Genomic DNA, 16784 nt, shown 5'->3' on the forward strand with positions numbered 1-16784 from the left:
GTGTGGCTAATTTGAGGCAGAGAAGCTAATATCAGGTTTATCGGGTATATGAGTTGAAAACCATATTTTTGGCTAACTGATTGCTAATTATGGTACAAACAATATTTTCAAGGAGCAAATCAAAGTCTACTAGGAGGATAATTGTCGTCAAATACTCCATAAAATTCTTAATAATGCACAACTACTTTTGAGTAACATTCAACGAAACAAATGCTGTGTTGATAATGCTAGTTTGGTTAGCAATAAACAGTTATTTCAAACCAAAACACAGAGTATGTCAACTTTGGAAAATGTCATCAATACAAAAAATGTCATCAACAAATAGATACTACATCGGATTAAATAAACATAAAAACTTCATGTCTTTCCAGGGGATGGATTACCTGGCCACAAACCGTTACATCCACCGAGACCTGGCAACCCGAAATATTCTGGTGGAGAGCGAAATGAGAGTAAAAATTGGCGACTTTGGTCTAACCAAGGTCTTACCTCAGGGTAAAGACTACTACACTGTCAGGGAACCTGGAGAAAGCCCCATTTTTTGGTAAGATGGACTCCATCACCCTTTTGCAAAAGACTACAACAAAGTATTTTATATTTTTTCCAGGTATTCTCCTGAGTCACTAACAGAAAGCAAGTTTTCAGTAGCCTCAGATATTTGGAGTTTTGGTGTAGTACTCTATGAACTTTTCACGTACTGTGACAAAAGCCACAGTCCACCAACGGTACTACAAGTATTTCAAAAGTATTCAAAGTCCCTTGTAGACCATGTTGTTCATCACCGCCATTTTTTTAGGTGTTTATGGAGCAGATGGGAGACGAAAAACAAGGACAAATGATCGTCTATCATCTCATCGATTTACTGAAACAAGGTTATCGATTACCTATTCCGGATAATTGTCCTAAGGAGGTGAGTACGAAACTTTGTTTTGACCTAAGATGAGTTTAAAATGGCGCCCATTTTTGGCAGATTGATGCTATGATGAGCGATTGTTGGAATGGCGACCCGAGCCAGAGGCCAACGTTCCAAATGTTGATTAACGACGTGAAAACGGCGCAAAACAACTTGGACACCTGATTCCCGTTTATCGGAGATTTGAGGACTTTTGAAACACTACAATTGAATATTCCTACATTTTTTTCATTTGTATACATGTAATTTTATCTTTTTTGTTATTGTATACATGTGGTAATGCCTTTTTTGTGCCTGTTTTTTTAAATTAAATATCATGTAAGGAATAAATTTATAAGGAATAAGTGTTTCTAAAGATTTTTCACAGAACTTTGTATTTTTCTTTGTCAGGTTTTTAAAGAATGATTTTTAAGGTTAAATTCTTTTGGAATAAAACAGTAAAGAAAAATGGAAGAACTGTGAATCCATTGTAGATGCACTTTAAAAACCAAAAGATGTTTTTTTTTACCAAAATGACTGCAGTTGGTAAATATATAATTGAAATGACAACATGTGAATTGAAAAGTTTTGCCATTTTTTATGAACATTATGTATAAAATTTTGTAATAATGACAGTACAATCATTATAGACATAATGATGCAGGAGTTTATTGAGTATATATTTTGAACGCGTTTGTACAAAATGATTTTACAGATGTTTTGACGATTCCTCAATACAGAAACATGGTTGTCATTAAATGACAAAAAAGTTGAATAAAAATGTTATTAAATTTGAAAATATAATACCTCGATCCTTGTTTTTCATTATCCATGTATACTAGAATCCGGATTTGATCCTAAAGTCAACACAAGCGTCCGATATCATTCCGAGTGCAACCTTGAGCACAGCAAGCGCTAGCTACACCCCCGGAAAAGTACCGCCTTCCCCTGGTACCGATTCCACGCTGCAATCGAGCTAGCGCACCCAAAGCGTCGAGCCGCCCCGGTTCGTTTTGATCAAGAAAATTTTGCAAGTGAATGATGGCGGGCTGCTCTTCATGGTGGGGGCTCCAATCCAAGGAATCTGTAAAAAATAAACAGAGTTAAACTAATTGCACAGCTTTAGTTGTAATTAGAAAGTAAGCACATAGATTAGAATATAAATATAAGTAGGGTACTAACCAAAAAAATGTATGTTGCCATATATGGACCATAAGTATAAATTTAGAGTTTTAGATTTAAAGTTAATTTGTTCTTATGCTGGACCTCTGAACGTATACAGATAAGTATATGTGTATTTATGTGTATATATGTATATATGTATATATGTACATGTGTATATGTGTATATGTATGTGTGTATATGTGTATATGTATGTATATGTATATTTGTGTATATGTATATTTATGTATATATGTATATGTGTATGTGTATATATATATATATATATATATGTATATGTGTATATATGTATATATGTATGTATATGTATATTTATGTGTATATGTATGTATATGTATATTTATGTGTATATGTATGTATATGTATATTTATGTGTATATGTAGTATGTATATTTATGTGTATATGTAGGTATATGTATATTTATGTGTATATGTAATATGTATATGTGAGTGTGTATATGTGTGCAGTTTTTTGTTGTTTTAGAACTGATTTTGTGTAGTTTCCAAGTTGTAGACTAGTTAGTTATTTGTACACACTAAATGTCCATACTTAAAGAATAAATGCATTCCACTCACCACGCTTTACGACGTCGAATCTCTTCCAACGGGAGCCTCCGCAGGTGAAAATGACGGCCCGTATGAACTCTCTTCCGCATAGCTTGACTCCATAGTCCCTTGACCGGACCACCTCGCCGCCATAAGCCACCAGCGCCAACGCAAGTACGCACGCTACGGGATTCCAAAACATTCTTCCGGACACCTTTGCGCTTGACCGCTGTTTTTTTTTTTTTCCTTCTCGAGTCTTTTCACGGAATGGATTGGTCTTACGAACGGACTCCATCTTTTATAGTCCCCTCTTGGACTGGCTCTCACAACACACAAATGCGTCATTTCGTTGGACGCCAATGACGTGGCGGGGTTTATTTCTTTGTGATTATTATTGCCAGGGGTTGCAAACACTTGTGTTGGAGTATTATTGGTGTTAATTTCTTCAGCTTCACGTCAATGCTGAGGTCACAGTGAGACCTGAACGCTTGCTTTTTATGGAATTATTAGCATGGCATAGTTTATATGAGTCATGGAAAAATATTGGGGATACCTGCAGTTTTGCAAGATAGAATTCACATTGTATATCAGGGATGTCAAAACCAATTGGAAGTGGATTTGGGTTCCTGGAGTGTAGTATGAATGAGTTACAAAATAGGGGCCGGATCGGACCCCCTAAGGCCGTACTTTGGACACCATTGAGATATATTATGCAAATTCCAAGTGCAAAATGAGGCAATGTTTGTACAAGATAAACGAGATGCAATAAAAATCTATTTGTTGCATATAAGAACACTTTGTTTTAGTGACATTGGTGCTTATTTTTAATATTGCATGTTAAGTTATTCAATGCCATTGACGGTAATAGAAGTTCAATGCATTTTTTTGACTTAATGATGATAAAAGTCCATTCATTTTGAACATGGATTAGATTATGGATTGATATAATAATCTTTGAGGATTAGGAAACAGGTTTAAAGTTGACAAAGTACTTTACATGGCAAAGTTTGGACAAAAAATCTCATTTTCTTTCATTAATATTAGCCATTGGCTGTAATTATTAAAATGGCAAACTCACATATTTTGGAGGGAGGAGTGGTTTGGCTGTTGATTTGTCATTATTTTTCCAAAAAGGAGGTAAGAGGGTTTTTGGCACGGCGGGCCTTCTCGATGCTGTCGAAGGTGGGGGTGCCGTGAGGCAAGTTTAGACGATCATTTTCAGATGTCATGATACTTTCGGCTTCTCCTAAAAAAGGCAAAAAGGAAAAGAATGGGTTTTGGTTTCTGCCAAATCCGCTCCAATTTTGGTCTTAGAAAATACAGATTCAATATTTTTTAGGGTGAAAAATTGTTGTTTTTTGATAGAAACTTACCAATATTTTTGACCATATCAATATTCTTTTACTCAATGCTCAAGGTAAAGACTGTAAAATGTATGTTTGGATTTAAAGAACAAATAGAAAAGTTACAATAAAGTAAAAATGATGATAAATTTTCTTACCTCGAATTCTTTGAATAAGTGTCCCATAAGCACTGTCCATTTGATATGCAAATATAAAGCTGAGTGGTAAAATGGGGGCCAACAAGGCTGGTTTCTTTGATTTTAGGGCCCTGGATGATAAACAAAATCAAAAAACAGTAAAATTAGATTATTTGACTACACTAAATATAATAAATATCCACATTTACCAATTCCAAGTGTCACCTGACCCTAAAACTCCAATGAAATGTCATTAATACTCTCCCATAGATAATAAATTTGGACAAAAAGTGCGACTTATTGCCAAAAAAATACACAAATGACTATTTATTTTTGTCTTTGTGGGTTCGCCTGACTGACAGTTGTCATATGTGAGAAAATGTAACAAATCAAGGCAAGTGACATTTTGCCTTGACGGCAAAAGGCCATTGCACAAAATGTCAACATGTGAATACGCACATACGTTGTGAATCTCTAAAAAAAAGTGCGAAACTCACCCCGCGGTCAAGCCAGTAGATGTCACTGCGAAAAAAGCGCCAAAATACTTGAGGAATTCTCTTGACCAAGCAATTTGCATGGCCATCTGGCGCTCCCGCATCTGGTTCTGCATCATCATTTGACGTTCCATCTGTCAAAACACACAAATCACAACTGCTTAATACATCTGCGTAGTACTTGATACAACTTGCGTAGAAATTGGTCAATTCAGTTTAGTAAACTTCATCAAATTAATCTCTAGGACCAAAAACTACTTGCGTAATCTTATCTGTGTAACGTGTAACGATCTAATGTATTTACTCACGTATAAGCCTCATCTGTGTATAAGTCGCACCCTTAAAATAGCCTGAATTTTTTGGGAATTTGACCATTTCTCTTGTATAAGTCGCACCCTTAAAATTGCCTTAAAATCATTGAATTTGACCATTTCTCTCGTATAAGCCGTCCCCTTGATTGATAATTTTCATCTAAACAACTTCCTATTTTGACCCCATGTGGACTACTAAGACTTGGCACAAATACAAAAACAATCACCTGAAATTAGACCATTCAGTGGCAATTTACTCCTAGAGGAGCCAGAGATTTTTTAATGTATAATAATATCCACTTGAGATAATTACACAATCAAGTTTAAGATGTTTATTAAAAAAAATATTCCCAGAATCAAACTATTTCAATGGCGTGGGGGGAATTAAACCTTAGCAGACAATAAAACAATAAATGAGTCACTACTGTTGGCTTTTAATTACATGTTTTTATCAGAAATACAAATTCAATTGGGTTATATCTAGATGATGAGATTGGTAGCTTGCCAAGGCAGAAGTAAATTTGGTGATAGCAACAAAGCTAATAGTCAAATTGTAGTTAGTTACTCTTAATATGATAGTTTGTGCATGTATTAGGTCAACTGTGGAAAAAAAACAGAGATATATGTGGTAAATTTGTCAAAAATACTAAATAAACAGTGAGTCTTTGTAAACTTTGAATCTCGGTGAAACCAGTGCACCGCTCAGTCATGGAAAATGTGTCAGAGTGGGTGTGGCATGTTGTCTTTTATCTAGATTTCATCTGAACCAACCAGGTATTTTCTGTTAGCTGATACTATGAAAACTTTGAGTACGTCATGTTAAGTAGGAAAAAATGATGCAGTGAAACGTAAAAACCCACATCATTAAATAAATACTTCATATCATTCATCCTACGTGTAATTGTGATTACGCGGGTCACCCAGTTTCAACTACTAATTAAAGTATATAAAAGAAAGGATATTTTAAAAAAGAGAATCATACACAATCATTGTTTTTAGACATCTTTTTGGCATTTCTAAATGAATGTAATTATTATAGTAAACCTTAAAGTTTGTATGTTCTACCCGGGCCCGAGTGGGTTTTTTCGGGGTACTCCAGCTTCCTCCCACATTCCAGAAAAATGCTAAGCTAGCTGGCTAACAGTCTAAATTGCCCCAAGGTATGAGTATAAGCGTGAATGGTGTCCCCCGACCTTTGGTCCCAAGTCATCTGGGATAGGCTCCAGCACCCCCCGCGACCCTTGGTGAGGATAAAGCGATTTAGAAAATGTGATGATATGGTAAGCTGTATTTAAAAAATGGGCGTCAGAATGACTTACATGAGACAGAAAATGGAAGAATCGTGACGTATGTTATTGGAAATAAACTTTGTATTGTTTGTAATTAATATCTTTTGACCAAATAAGGAAATTCAAACTTGCAGAACAGGTTATACTATAAGGTTAAAATATTCCATTAAAATATTTCATTGTCGTTATGTAAGTACAATGACCTATATACAGGAATAGAAAAATCTAACTTTATTTAAATAGGGTTACATTTCTGTCTTTTATTATTTAAAAAAAAAAACTTTGTTTCTACTATTTTTGTTCTGTATGTATTATATATTTTATATAGTTGAATGAACAAACATTTGTTGTGTTGGAAGCCAATTTCTTCCTTGTTGTTGTGTTGGATCTTTAGAATTATTAGAGTAAAAATACTATTTCTTTTTCATACCTTTAGTAAATACATCCATCTTTGGTCAGGGGAATTGGTCTTACCTGCAGTCTCGAGTTGTGTAGCATGAATTCTTGCTGCTTTTTCAAATTGGCATCCATAGATTTGGACAAAAGAAAGCCCATAATGATGATTTCCTGAAAATAAAAGAAATAAAAATAAAATGTTTTTGTTTGTCTAGTAGTGACATCCAAGCATTGTATACCAACACAAGCTTGTAACTCACAATATACTTTCCAAGTGTTCCAACACACCCTTTTCAGTGAGCTGAACTTTACATTGGTTAATATTATTGTTATTGTTATGTATTATTGTTGTTCCAACACACCCTTTTCAGTGAGCTGAACTTTACATTGGTTAATATTATTGTTATTATTTGAAATCTTAAATACTACATACCTTTTTGTAGTGACCTTGCAAGCAGTGTTGCTTGTTAGACTAAACTAGCATTTGGTAAAATGAACATATAGATGGTAGAATAGATATGAAAAGGAAAAGCCAGGTGGTCTTTTAAATGCGGCCATTTTGAGACAGATCTCTTCTAAGGCAAGTAGTTGTACTTTTCTTTAACTTGATTATTCACAGATTTTGAATGGAATTGAATGTTTTATTGTCATCATTAAAGAAATATAACGTATTTACAATCATTTTTGAGTGGAAGTGATAGTATTTGTGGAATGGGGTTGGCCCAAAATGGCCATGACGTCTGTCCCCAAGATGTGGGCGTGACTGCCCTACTATAAGTAATGATTGGTCTCTAGGAAAAAGTTCATTCATAAAATCTGAAGCGTGTCAGGTAAGTCAACCTTTTTTCTTCATTCATTTCGTGTCATTCATTCGTATTTTGTGTCACTCATTTCTAGATATATGTGTATACATATATGTACAGATTTATATATATATATATACATCTATAGTCTTGAGTGATACCAAAACATGCTAAAACATTTTCATGTATTTCCTTCAAATCTGTTAGTCTACATCCTATACTGAATTTTCCTCTTATATATACTATTAGAAAACATTGTTTTATCCAGATTTTTTAATCTGGAATTGAAGTATAATCTGAATAATCTGAAGCATTCACATAGAAAATACAAAGAAAGATTGAAATTGCTTATGAATGGAATGAATATCTTAATTTCTCATTGTACAAGTACAACAAAACCAATCAAACAGGGCGACCCTCCCAAAAAGAGAACCCTAAACCATCCAAAAAACAGTTCTACACTTTTTTATATGTCCTACAGATCCAACTGAACTTGTCCCACGTCCAAATGAGCTTATTCAAAGCTCTTATTATGCAAATATTGGTCCAGCGATCGCTCCAAGGTAGCATTTGTTAGCAGGAAATGACATTTAAAACTCTCTTACTTCCTTCTTATTTGCCTCTTGGCTTTGTTTTAACTTTCCAACAGTATTTTTTACCACCTCGGTGGAACGAGCCGCCTACACTGGGTATTTCGAAGGAAATGTAACAATGGGTTGCCAGTTCAAGCCTTTATTGCCAAACCCCAACGTTTCCTGGCACTGGATTTCTTCTGGCGGATTTCGGCAAGTCTGCCGCGTCTGTCAGGGTCAGGAGCAAGTTTCCTTTCAGCACCCCGACTTTCACGGTCGTGCCGGGATTCTCACCCAAGAGATTGGAAATGGATGGGCTAAACTGCAGGTAAATGCATGGAAGACAATGGAGGTCACCACCCAATGACTTCTCCATATAAGTTCAAACACCAACATCTTCTCCACTGTTTCTTCAGCTGTCAAATCTCCACATCAATGACACGGGCACCTACCGGTGTGTGGTCCAGACCAGGAAGGGGGCCGACTATAAGGACATTCGGCTATCTGTAACTGGTGAGTAACGCTTGTTGACTAGAAACCGTTACCGGACGTTTGGTCGCCGGTCAAATGGTGAGTTTACTATTGAAACCAGCGCACAGAATTATATTCATGGGAGAGAGAGTTTAATATCTAAAAGAGAGAGTTTAACATTGAAGTACTGTTTAATATCTAAGTACTGTTTAATATCCAAGTACTGTTTAATATCTAAGTACTGTTTAATATCTAGGTACTGTTTAATGTATCCAAGTACTGTTTAATATATCCAAGTATTGTTTAATATAGCTAAGTACTGTCTAATATCTAAGTACTGTCTGATATCTAAGTACTGTCTAATATCAAAGTACTGTCTAATATCTAAGTACTATCTAACATCTAAGTACTGTTTAATATTTAAGTACTGTTTAATATATAAGTACTGTTAAACATCTAAGTACTGTTAGATATATAAGTACTGTTCAATATCTAAGTACTGTTTAATATCTAAATACTGTTTAACTTCTAAGTACTCTTTAATCTCTAAATACTGTTTAATATCTCAGTACTGTTTAATCTCTAAGTACTGTTTAATCTCTAAGTACTGTTTAATATCTCAGTACTGTTTAATCTCTAAGTACTGTTTAATATCGAAGTACTGTTGAATCTACTGTTTTCAACAGTCTTTAGATATTAAACTCTCTCTCTCTTAGATATTAAACTCTCTCTCATGAATATAATTTTGAGAGCTGCTTTCAACAGTAAACTCTGTCACCATTTGACCGGCGACCAAACGTCCAAGTACCACTAGAAACACATCCAATACTCTGTTACTAGCAAACGGTACACATAGCCTCATCACCAATATGGGTGCCAAAATATGCACAAGTCCGATATGGAATTCCATGGACATATAGTACCTTAAATTTAGCCCAGACTCACCACAGCAAATCCACTTTTTCCTCTTAACCCTGTCCTTTGCATCGTCTTCTCCGTCCTTACTTTCTACATCCACGAAATACAAATAAAGTTACCTATTCTAATCCAAAAAAGATATAAATATATCCCAGAATGACACACCAAGACAACTTTTGAACCCCCAAAACATCCTAACCGATGCCAATGTCGATGTTGTGCGTTATCTTCTCTCTACAGCGCCATATAAAACGGTAACTAAAAATATTACCATGTCGGAAACTAGCGACCAGTCGGTGTTAAGTTGCCAATCTGAAGGTTATCCAGCCACTGTGGTGCTTTGGCAGGATTCTCAAGGACAACATGTCAACTCCAGCACCACCATTATGACAACAAATGAGAACCTTATCAGGATCACTTCTGCTATACGGGTGATGTCATCCCAGAAATGCAACTATACATGTCGCTTTCAAAGTAGCGCTTCTTCTGCCACATTTCTCATTCCAGGTAAGCATCTGCATTAAATCATTTAAAAAGTCCTTTTGGAATGAAAATTCTGTGTAAAATTAAACATAATTCTTTGTTTATCCTATGTTTTTGAAGGTGAATTACAGAAGAAAAGCATCAATGTTGCTGTCATTGTAGCAATTAGCATCGTGCATACAATATGTTTTGCTGTGCTGATGATTTGTCTTTACCGAAAAGGTAATTAATCATACATATTGCGTAGAATAAATGACTTTTATCAAGAGCTGTTCTGCGATAACTATGTATTAAATTAATGTCGACTATTTTGAATGCGGTACTCATATTTTGTTGCATGATTTACGTCTTTTCCAGGCTTTTTTAGAAGAGACGGATATTTGTCAACATGCCTTGGCAAACAACAAGCAATAACTATTTATCCTGAAGGTAGAGTACATTTCCATGATATACAAATAACAGTTCAAGTGGGTTTGTTCATTGTATAGGATTGATTTATATTAAATTACTACACAAATTTGTGACCGGACGTTTGGTCGCCGGTCTTTTGGTCCATTTTGGTCGCTGGTTAAATGTACTTAGATATTAAACAGCACTTAGATATTAAACAGTACTTGTTTATTAAACAGTACTTAGGTATTAAACAGTACTTGGATATTAAACAGTACTTGGATATTAAACAGTACTTAGATATTAGATAGTACTTTGATATTAGATAGTACTTAGATATTAGATAGTACTTAGATATTAGACAGTACTTAGATATTAGACAGTACTTAGATATTAGACAGTACTTAGATATTAGACAGTACTTAGATATTAGACAGTACTTAGATATTAAACAGTACTTCGATATTAAACAGTACTTAGATATTAAAGCGTAATTAGATATTAAACAGTACTTAGATATTAAACAGTACTTAGATATTAAACAGTACTTAGATATTAAAGAGTAATTAGATATTAAACAGTACTTAGATATTAAACAGTACTTAGATATTAAAGAGTAATTAGATATAAAACAGTACTTAGATATTAAACAGTACTTAGATATTAAGCTCCAAAAGGGACCAAAAGACTGGAGGCCAAAAGACCGGAGACCAAAAGACCAGAGACCAAAAGACCGTAGACCAGACGTCCGAGCACCTACAAATTAGATCCATGTTTTAAATTTGATTCATTTTCACTCAAATGTGTGTGTGTATAATAAATAACATGATCTTGAATGGCAAAAAAAATAATGATGGCTAATTTTGTGCAGATTTTACATTGGACCAACAAGGAGAAATTCACAAACGTGCTTATGATGCTAATTCCTTCGGAGACACCAATATTGGATTTGTAACCCAAGAAAAAGGAATGGACTTACCGGCTGACCCTAAAGGATTCAAATGCAAAGTCGGCCATCTTCACAAAGTTGTTCGGCCAAATCATCTCAATGTTTTCAGGGAGCGACCCCTAGAGGTTGGACGGACTTTAGCGCCTCGCTCGGAGAAGAAGCTCCGTCGCAGCGGACCGTTGAGAGGACCAATCTATTGAAAAAATGAAATTGTTATGAAATGCTCATATTGAACTACTATTCCCGACTGGACTCGGTTACCGCTATTTATATTTTCACAGTACAACATTAAGTATTGTCGAAAAACAACAGGATTTTCATGGCTTGACAATTCAATTTTTCCACTGGTGGAAAAAAATGGAATTGCAAATATAGGTCACTTTTAAAGCCAAACTTTTTTTGATGACTGAATGCATTTTACGCTACAAAATATCGGCACTTTTATGATTCCGTAAAGTATTCAGTAATCCCTCGATTACCGCGTTTTCACTGACCGTGAATTCACCACTTTAAAGGAACAAAGTATCATTTGAGGACATGTAATATCATAGTTTAATGTCACATGACAACATCAACATTTTTCCAGTTTCTATATTTGGCGACCTCTAGTGGAGCCCATCAAAATAGATCCAAGATGGAGTCTCCCCAGCTGGCAACATCCAAAGAACGACACTAGATGACGCAGTCTGCCTGTACTATTTTCTGTACTACAATATATTAAACCTACACTACATATTATAACAGAATGACTACTGCCATTCAAAATATGACACTCAAGAAATTTAACTGTGTTTGTGGTCATTTGAAATAAAACAACAATAACAGAATATTATCTCTACTCATTTTCTGAACCACATTATCCTCACCAGGGTCACTGGAGGCCATCCCAGCTGACTTAGGGTAAATTCCACACAGATGAACCTACCTGGATTTGAACCCAGATCCCTTACTGCGAGGCCAACACGCTAACCACTCATCCAACGGGCCACAAAATTATATTTACAATTTGTAATGCCTATAATGAAATTTGCACATTTGTAAAACGGCAATAAAGGGTAAATTAGTGAAATTAAAATAATAAAAACAGCAATACATACATTGCTTATGGCCCAATTGAGCACTTTTAGTATAATTTAATGCTATTCTACTAAAAGACTAATATTGAATATTAATTGTTAATTTGAAATCTAATCACAGTAACATTTTTTTAATTTCTTGATACTTGGAAATCATTTTATCTAAGACCTAAATAATAAACTACCTAAAGAAAAAATTTTAAAGTGTGACTCACAATTGTGATGTAGTATTAATAAGCTAAAATTAAGCGTCATATTCTCTGTTACTTTACGCCTTTTGTAACTGATAATTATTTTTGTTTAAATGCAAGACGCACGCGCGCACACACGATCCAACCATTTCCTCTTTTGACCTCAACCTGGCGGACTAAATGGGCTGGTTTCATCTTCTGGTAATTAATATTCGAAGGGTAAAGGGGGTTTGGGGGATAGGGGGGGTGCTTGAGGGGAAGCACGAGGAAGCAATTACCTTATAAATGCACGTTAGGTATCCACAAAAAAAGCATGCATACTGTATATATACTGCAAAAACGCAATGGTACTCCCACAATGACAATGACATTTCCTTCATACATTTAACATTAATTGAATAGACGGAATTAACGATCTGCTCATTTTGGTTGGGGGTGCTGGAGTGTATCCCAGGTAACAAGTGACAGAAGGCATAGTAGGAAAACTTGTTGTTATTTAAAATGGTATAATTATTAATATCATGTGCTGGCAATTGTAAATTAGCATTTCGTTTAACTTGCATTGCATGAGAAATGTACTATTTTACTTGTTGTTGTTTTTGGTTGGGGGTGCTGGAGCATATCCCAGGTAGCACAGTAGGGTAGGGCGACCTGTTTTGTGATATTTTAAATGATATAATATTAATATCATGTGTTGGTAAATGTAAATAATCATTTGTGAGAAGTTATTTAACTTATATTCCTTGAAAAAAAGTACTATTTAACTTGTTTTTTTTTAACACAATTTAAGATTTAGATGTATATAATTATTTTTTGATTGGCACATGAAGCTGGAGTAACACTTATGCATGTAAAAATAAATATTACTCCCAACTTTAAGGCAAAAATCCCAAGTTTTTTAACTTATCAGTCAAATTTAAACAACACATTTAATCCCTATGGCTATTAGTATATCTCATAGTATTCCTATAAAGTCAAGTACAGGGGGTATTTACTTAACTGGAGACCTAACACAAGGCTAATTTAAGTTCCAAAAACGTAAAGGGCTGTATAAAGTTCACGCCCGGGTGGCGAGGTATCAATTGGAAGCAAAAAAAAAATTTAAAAAAACGTCCCACTTGCTCTCCTATTCTCTTGCTTGTCGTTTTCAGTGCACAACCACATAGACTGGTGACCTGCCGGTCGGTGCCTGGTAATTGAGATCAGATGAGTGGCAGCAAACAGTGGGCGACCTGGCTTCTCCGGGACCCGCGCTAACCTGGAAGCATTTATTTTATGGAAAAAGATGTTTAGCTAAAACGCCGGCCCCTCTTAATGACTACGCTCTCTTGGCGGCGTGATGGATATGACTGCTGAAAGCTGGGAACGCCGCTTCCTGACTTCTTCTCCTCTTCCTTCCTTGAGAGTCCCGCTCAGTCAAGATGAGCTGGTTTTCGTTTTTTGGACTCGGGTTGGATTGGATTGCAGATTAACTGGGCTTCCTGTTCGTTGGTTTTGGTAGTTGTTCGGGTTTGTTATTTATGATGGTCTAGAAAGGTGGACTACTGCAGGATTGAGGAGTTAGGGCAGGGGTAGGCAAACTATGGCCCGTGGGCATATCATCCAGTGTGCTTTATGTATGGAAAAATAAAATTAAATGTGTTATTCATTGACGGTGCGCCTTATAATGTGGTGCGCCTTATATATGTGAAAATACAGTATAGAAACACTAAATACAGTGGTATCCCTGCTTAGGAAATGTATTGGTTCAAGAATTTTTCATAAATTTTACAATGAATTAGCATAATTTGTTCCCTAATTTTGACCAAACAAAAACAAATAAATAGAATAAATGATAAATGCAAAGAAATTTTATAATGGGCTGGAATTGCGTGTGGCAGCTGAGTAAACATGTGAAAATACGACATAGAAATGATGTATAATTCTGAGAAAAAAGATCCTTGATGAACAAAGGCAATCAAGAACTTCCCATGCTGATCAGCCATGGTCTTGGAGAAGATACAATATTGCCTGCAAAGCTGACTTTTGATTGGACGGTTGCACTTAAATGCAGATGTAGCTAGCAAGGTGATGGGGGAAGACCCAATGGGGCAGTGAGTCTACCACAACAATGAAAAAAACTGTTAAATGTTGTGTATTTATTTACATTTTGGGGGAGATGTTTGATATCTTAAGACATTTTGTTTTCCAGAATGTTTCCCATTGAAGCTTTTTAGCAACCTTTAGCATATCAAACTACCACTGGAATTGCAACAGAGGACAATTGTCATCAATGTCCAGCTTGCAACTGTCATTTTCCACCCTGCTGGAAGTCCTTGATTACACCCGTCTTTTCTAGGGTGGGGGTCCTCGAGAGGGGGGGTCTCTCCGGCCCCCTCGGAGATAACGACAAGGAGGCAACGACTCGCCAGATCAGGCCGCGGAGAGGAAATAGCGACGGACGTGAAGCTAAATATGTAATTCCTCCCATGCCGCTAATCATTTGCGATTGGCCCACTTTAGACTGAAGAAGGCTTTGTTCACGTCTTATAGGCGGGAGGTGTACCAAAAGAACCTAACTTGAAGGGGGGAGGCCTCCCAAAAGAAACTTGTAGTCGGCGTGGGGGTTACTGAGCATGTTCCGCTATTTCCAAATGGCAGGAGCAATTCTGGAAATGACTGACATGCCAAAAGCAAGGCGGAAGGAAACCCTCTCCTTGCTCACTATTAGTTTACCTGATGATTAGGATATGTAACTTCCTCGGCACCCCCCCAAAAAAATCCCAGTAATCCGTAGAAAGTGCCCACCTGTAGTAGAAGAGGCCCAAGTCTTACATGTGTTTTTTTCCAAACAGGCTCAGGCACCCCCTATTTTCAACCAATTATAGGTTATAAATATTAATATATGAAAAAGGTCAAAAGATGCTCTTGTGAACATGGGCTCCTTTTCAATTAAATTTGCATAAGCAGCTATTTAGTGTCTTCTTGGAGAGCTGGTTTTCACATTCATACGCTGATTGGAGTCTCGATGACATCTTCTGGGTGGCTTCACACACTCGTTTTGCACTTCAGACGCAATGAAGGGCGAGAAAAGATGGCGTGGCGCTGGTTGGTAACACACCCGGATCGAGCTACTCTGGGCTAAGTCATCCAAAAATCAGCATAAAGAAGGACTGAGGAGAACATGATGGGAAGCTGTTGTAGCCACATGAGTGCAAATTGCCCTTTAATATGTCTCTCTCTCTCTAGATATATTTTAACCTAATCTCAGTTTGGCTGAATTACGTGACATGCTAGATAACCAAAACGTTCAGTCCAAGTGCACTTTATCATACTGAGTTCTATTACTGATATTTGTAACTATTCATGGAGATGAAAAAGGGCAATAGCAGGTTTTTTCAACAATGCTAGCAAAGAGAATAGGACTGACCTTTACCCCAGAATGCAGACCTAGAAGGACGCTTAAGAAAGTGATGATGCAGAGTGATGGCTAACCAACAACCTTTGTAATTTGTGGCATATTGTTGTAAATTGTGATGGTCTTTTTGGCTTGATTATGGGATTGTTTTGCCGAATGGACGCTTAAGTTGTTTCATTTAGTTTTTTTTGTTTCATATATGCTATGATTAATAAATTATAGCCTTAAATGGGCAAGAGAAATTACAAGAATACCATCAGAGATGCCTATTTAATTAAATAAATATAATTGAATCAGAAGGTATTGTTTTATAATTATATTAAAGTATAATTATTGATGAATCTAACAATTCCATACTACGTTTTACGACAATACAAGTACAACAGTATATACTATTTTTACCAAACATATGCAAGTATGTGACTACTATTCCAAAAAAAGGGAAAAGTCAGAACAAAAGATTCCAAACTAGAAAAAATGTGCGTACATTTTGTAGCACTCACAAACTATCCTTTTTTTTTTGTTACGTTTTTTTCTAGTTGTAGTTATTTTTGTTTAGTTTTTTCTGCTCTAAGAAGTAGTTGTCTGGTCAAGTGACCAAGTCAAAAGCCCTCTTGAAAATTGGCCGATTAAAATGTCAATTTGCAGGAGAAAAGTGGACTTGTTGACTAATCGGTTCAACCTCTACTTTACACACATTATTTGAGCAAATTTTAACCCTTGCCTATATACTGCCGGGCTAATTGAGCGTCTGGTTTTTGTCGTCATAACAACTAAGAATGCAGCTTAACCAATTGATTTTAATCAGAACAATAAAATGAAGAAAATAACTAATAAATACTATCAGAAACTATGTTTTTTACATATAATATTTGTTGAGCTTGCTGTTTAAGTCATTTATTGACTTAAATCATCTGTTTCACCCATAAACACAACATTTAACC

The 16784-nt window shown here is 35.8% G+C and overlaps 4 protein-coding genes across 4 annotated transcripts in view; 2 read left to right on the top strand and 2 right to left on the bottom strand.

Annotated features, from left to right (window-relative positions):
* LOC144210250 (tyrosine-protein kinase JAK2-like) overlaps positions 1–1696 on the top strand; it is an 11719-nt gene extending 10023 nt beyond the window's left edge. Inside the window, exons 21-24 of the mRNA XM_077736800.1 lie at positions 372–544; positions 608–725; positions 797–910; positions 971–1696. Of these exons, the coding sequence (XP_077592926.1) occupies positions 372–544; positions 608–725; positions 797–910; positions 971–1078 (513 nt within the window). The 3' untranslated portion in view covers positions 1079–1696. The remainder of the gene's footprint in view (positions 1–371; positions 545–607; positions 726–796; positions 911–970) is intronic.
* Positions 1–7209, bottom strand: part of plgrkt (plasminogen receptor, C-terminal lysine transmembrane protein) — a 12692-nt gene extending 5483 nt beyond the window's left edge. The window contains exons 1-5 of the mRNA XM_077736807.1: positions 7024–7209; positions 6669–6761; positions 4598–4728; positions 4122–4231; positions 3699–3866 (exon numbers count right to left, since the gene is read on the bottom strand). Of these exons, the coding sequence (XP_077592933.1) occupies positions 3739–3866; positions 4122–4231; positions 4598–4728; positions 6669–6749 (450 nt within the window). The 5' untranslated portion in view covers positions 6750–6761; positions 7024–7209 and the 3' untranslated portion in view covers positions 3699–3738. The remainder of the gene's footprint in view (positions 1–3698; positions 3867–4121; positions 4232–4597; positions 4729–6668; positions 6762–7023) is intronic.
* rln1 (relaxin 1) lies at positions 1571–3740 on the bottom strand. Its single transcript, XM_077736806.1, has 2 exons — positions 2651–3740; positions 1571–1976 (listed from the first exon to the last, which is right to left on the bottom strand). The coding sequence occupies exons 1-2, from the start codon at positions 2913–2915 to the stop codon at positions 1756–1758; spliced, it is 486 nt and encodes a 161-aa protein (XP_077592932.1). The 5' UTR covers positions 2916–3740; the 3' UTR covers positions 1571–1755.
* Positions 7210–7405: 196 nt separating the features above from the next.
* Positions 7406–11941, top strand: LOC144211085 (uncharacterized). Its single transcript, XM_077738109.1, has 9 exons — positions 7406–7420; positions 7875–7956; positions 8043–8293; positions 8382–8478; positions 9595–9608; positions 9702–9861; positions 9958–10059; positions 10195–10266; positions 11099–11941. The coding sequence occupies exons 2-9, from the start codon at positions 7902–7904 to the stop codon at positions 11374–11376; spliced, it is 1029 nt and encodes a 342-aa protein (XP_077594235.1). The 5' UTR covers positions 7406–7420; positions 7875–7901; the 3' UTR covers positions 11377–11941.
* The last annotated feature ends 4843 nt before the right edge of the window (positions 11942–16784 follow it).

This window comes from Stigmatopora nigra, chromosome 17 (genome assembly GCF_051989575.1).
Source record: "Stigmatopora nigra isolate UIUO_SnigA chromosome 17, RoL_Snig_1.1, whole genome shotgun sequence".
NCBI classification, from domain to species: domain Eukaryota; kingdom Metazoa; phylum Chordata; class Actinopteri; order Syngnathiformes; family Syngnathidae; genus Stigmatopora; species Stigmatopora nigra.

What these genes read in the sequence shown, in the direction of transcription:
- rln1 (XM_077736806.1), bottom strand. Translation starts at nt 2,915, where the DNA reads ATGGAGTCCGTTCGTAAGACCAATCCATTCCGTGAAAAGACTCGAGAA. An exon ending in ATTCGACGTCGTAAAGCGTG is followed by an intron (nt 1,977 to 2,650) that starts GTGAGTGGAATG and finishes TATTTTTTACAG; the next exon opens with ATTCCTTGGATTGGAGCCCC.
- LOC144211085 (XM_077738109.1), top strand. Translation starts at nt 7,902, where the DNA reads ATGAGCTTATTCAAAGCTCTTATTATGCAAATATTGGTCCAGCGATCG. An exon ending in ATGGATGGGCTAAACTGCAG is followed by an intron (nt 8,294 to 8,381) that starts GTAAATGCATGG and finishes CTGTTTCTTCAG; the next exon opens with CTGTCAAATCTCCACATCAA. An exon ending in TGCCACATTTCTCATTCCAG is followed by an intron (nt 9,862 to 9,957) that starts GTAAGCATCTGC and finishes ATGTTTTTGAAG; the next exon opens with GTGAATTACAGAAGAAAAGC.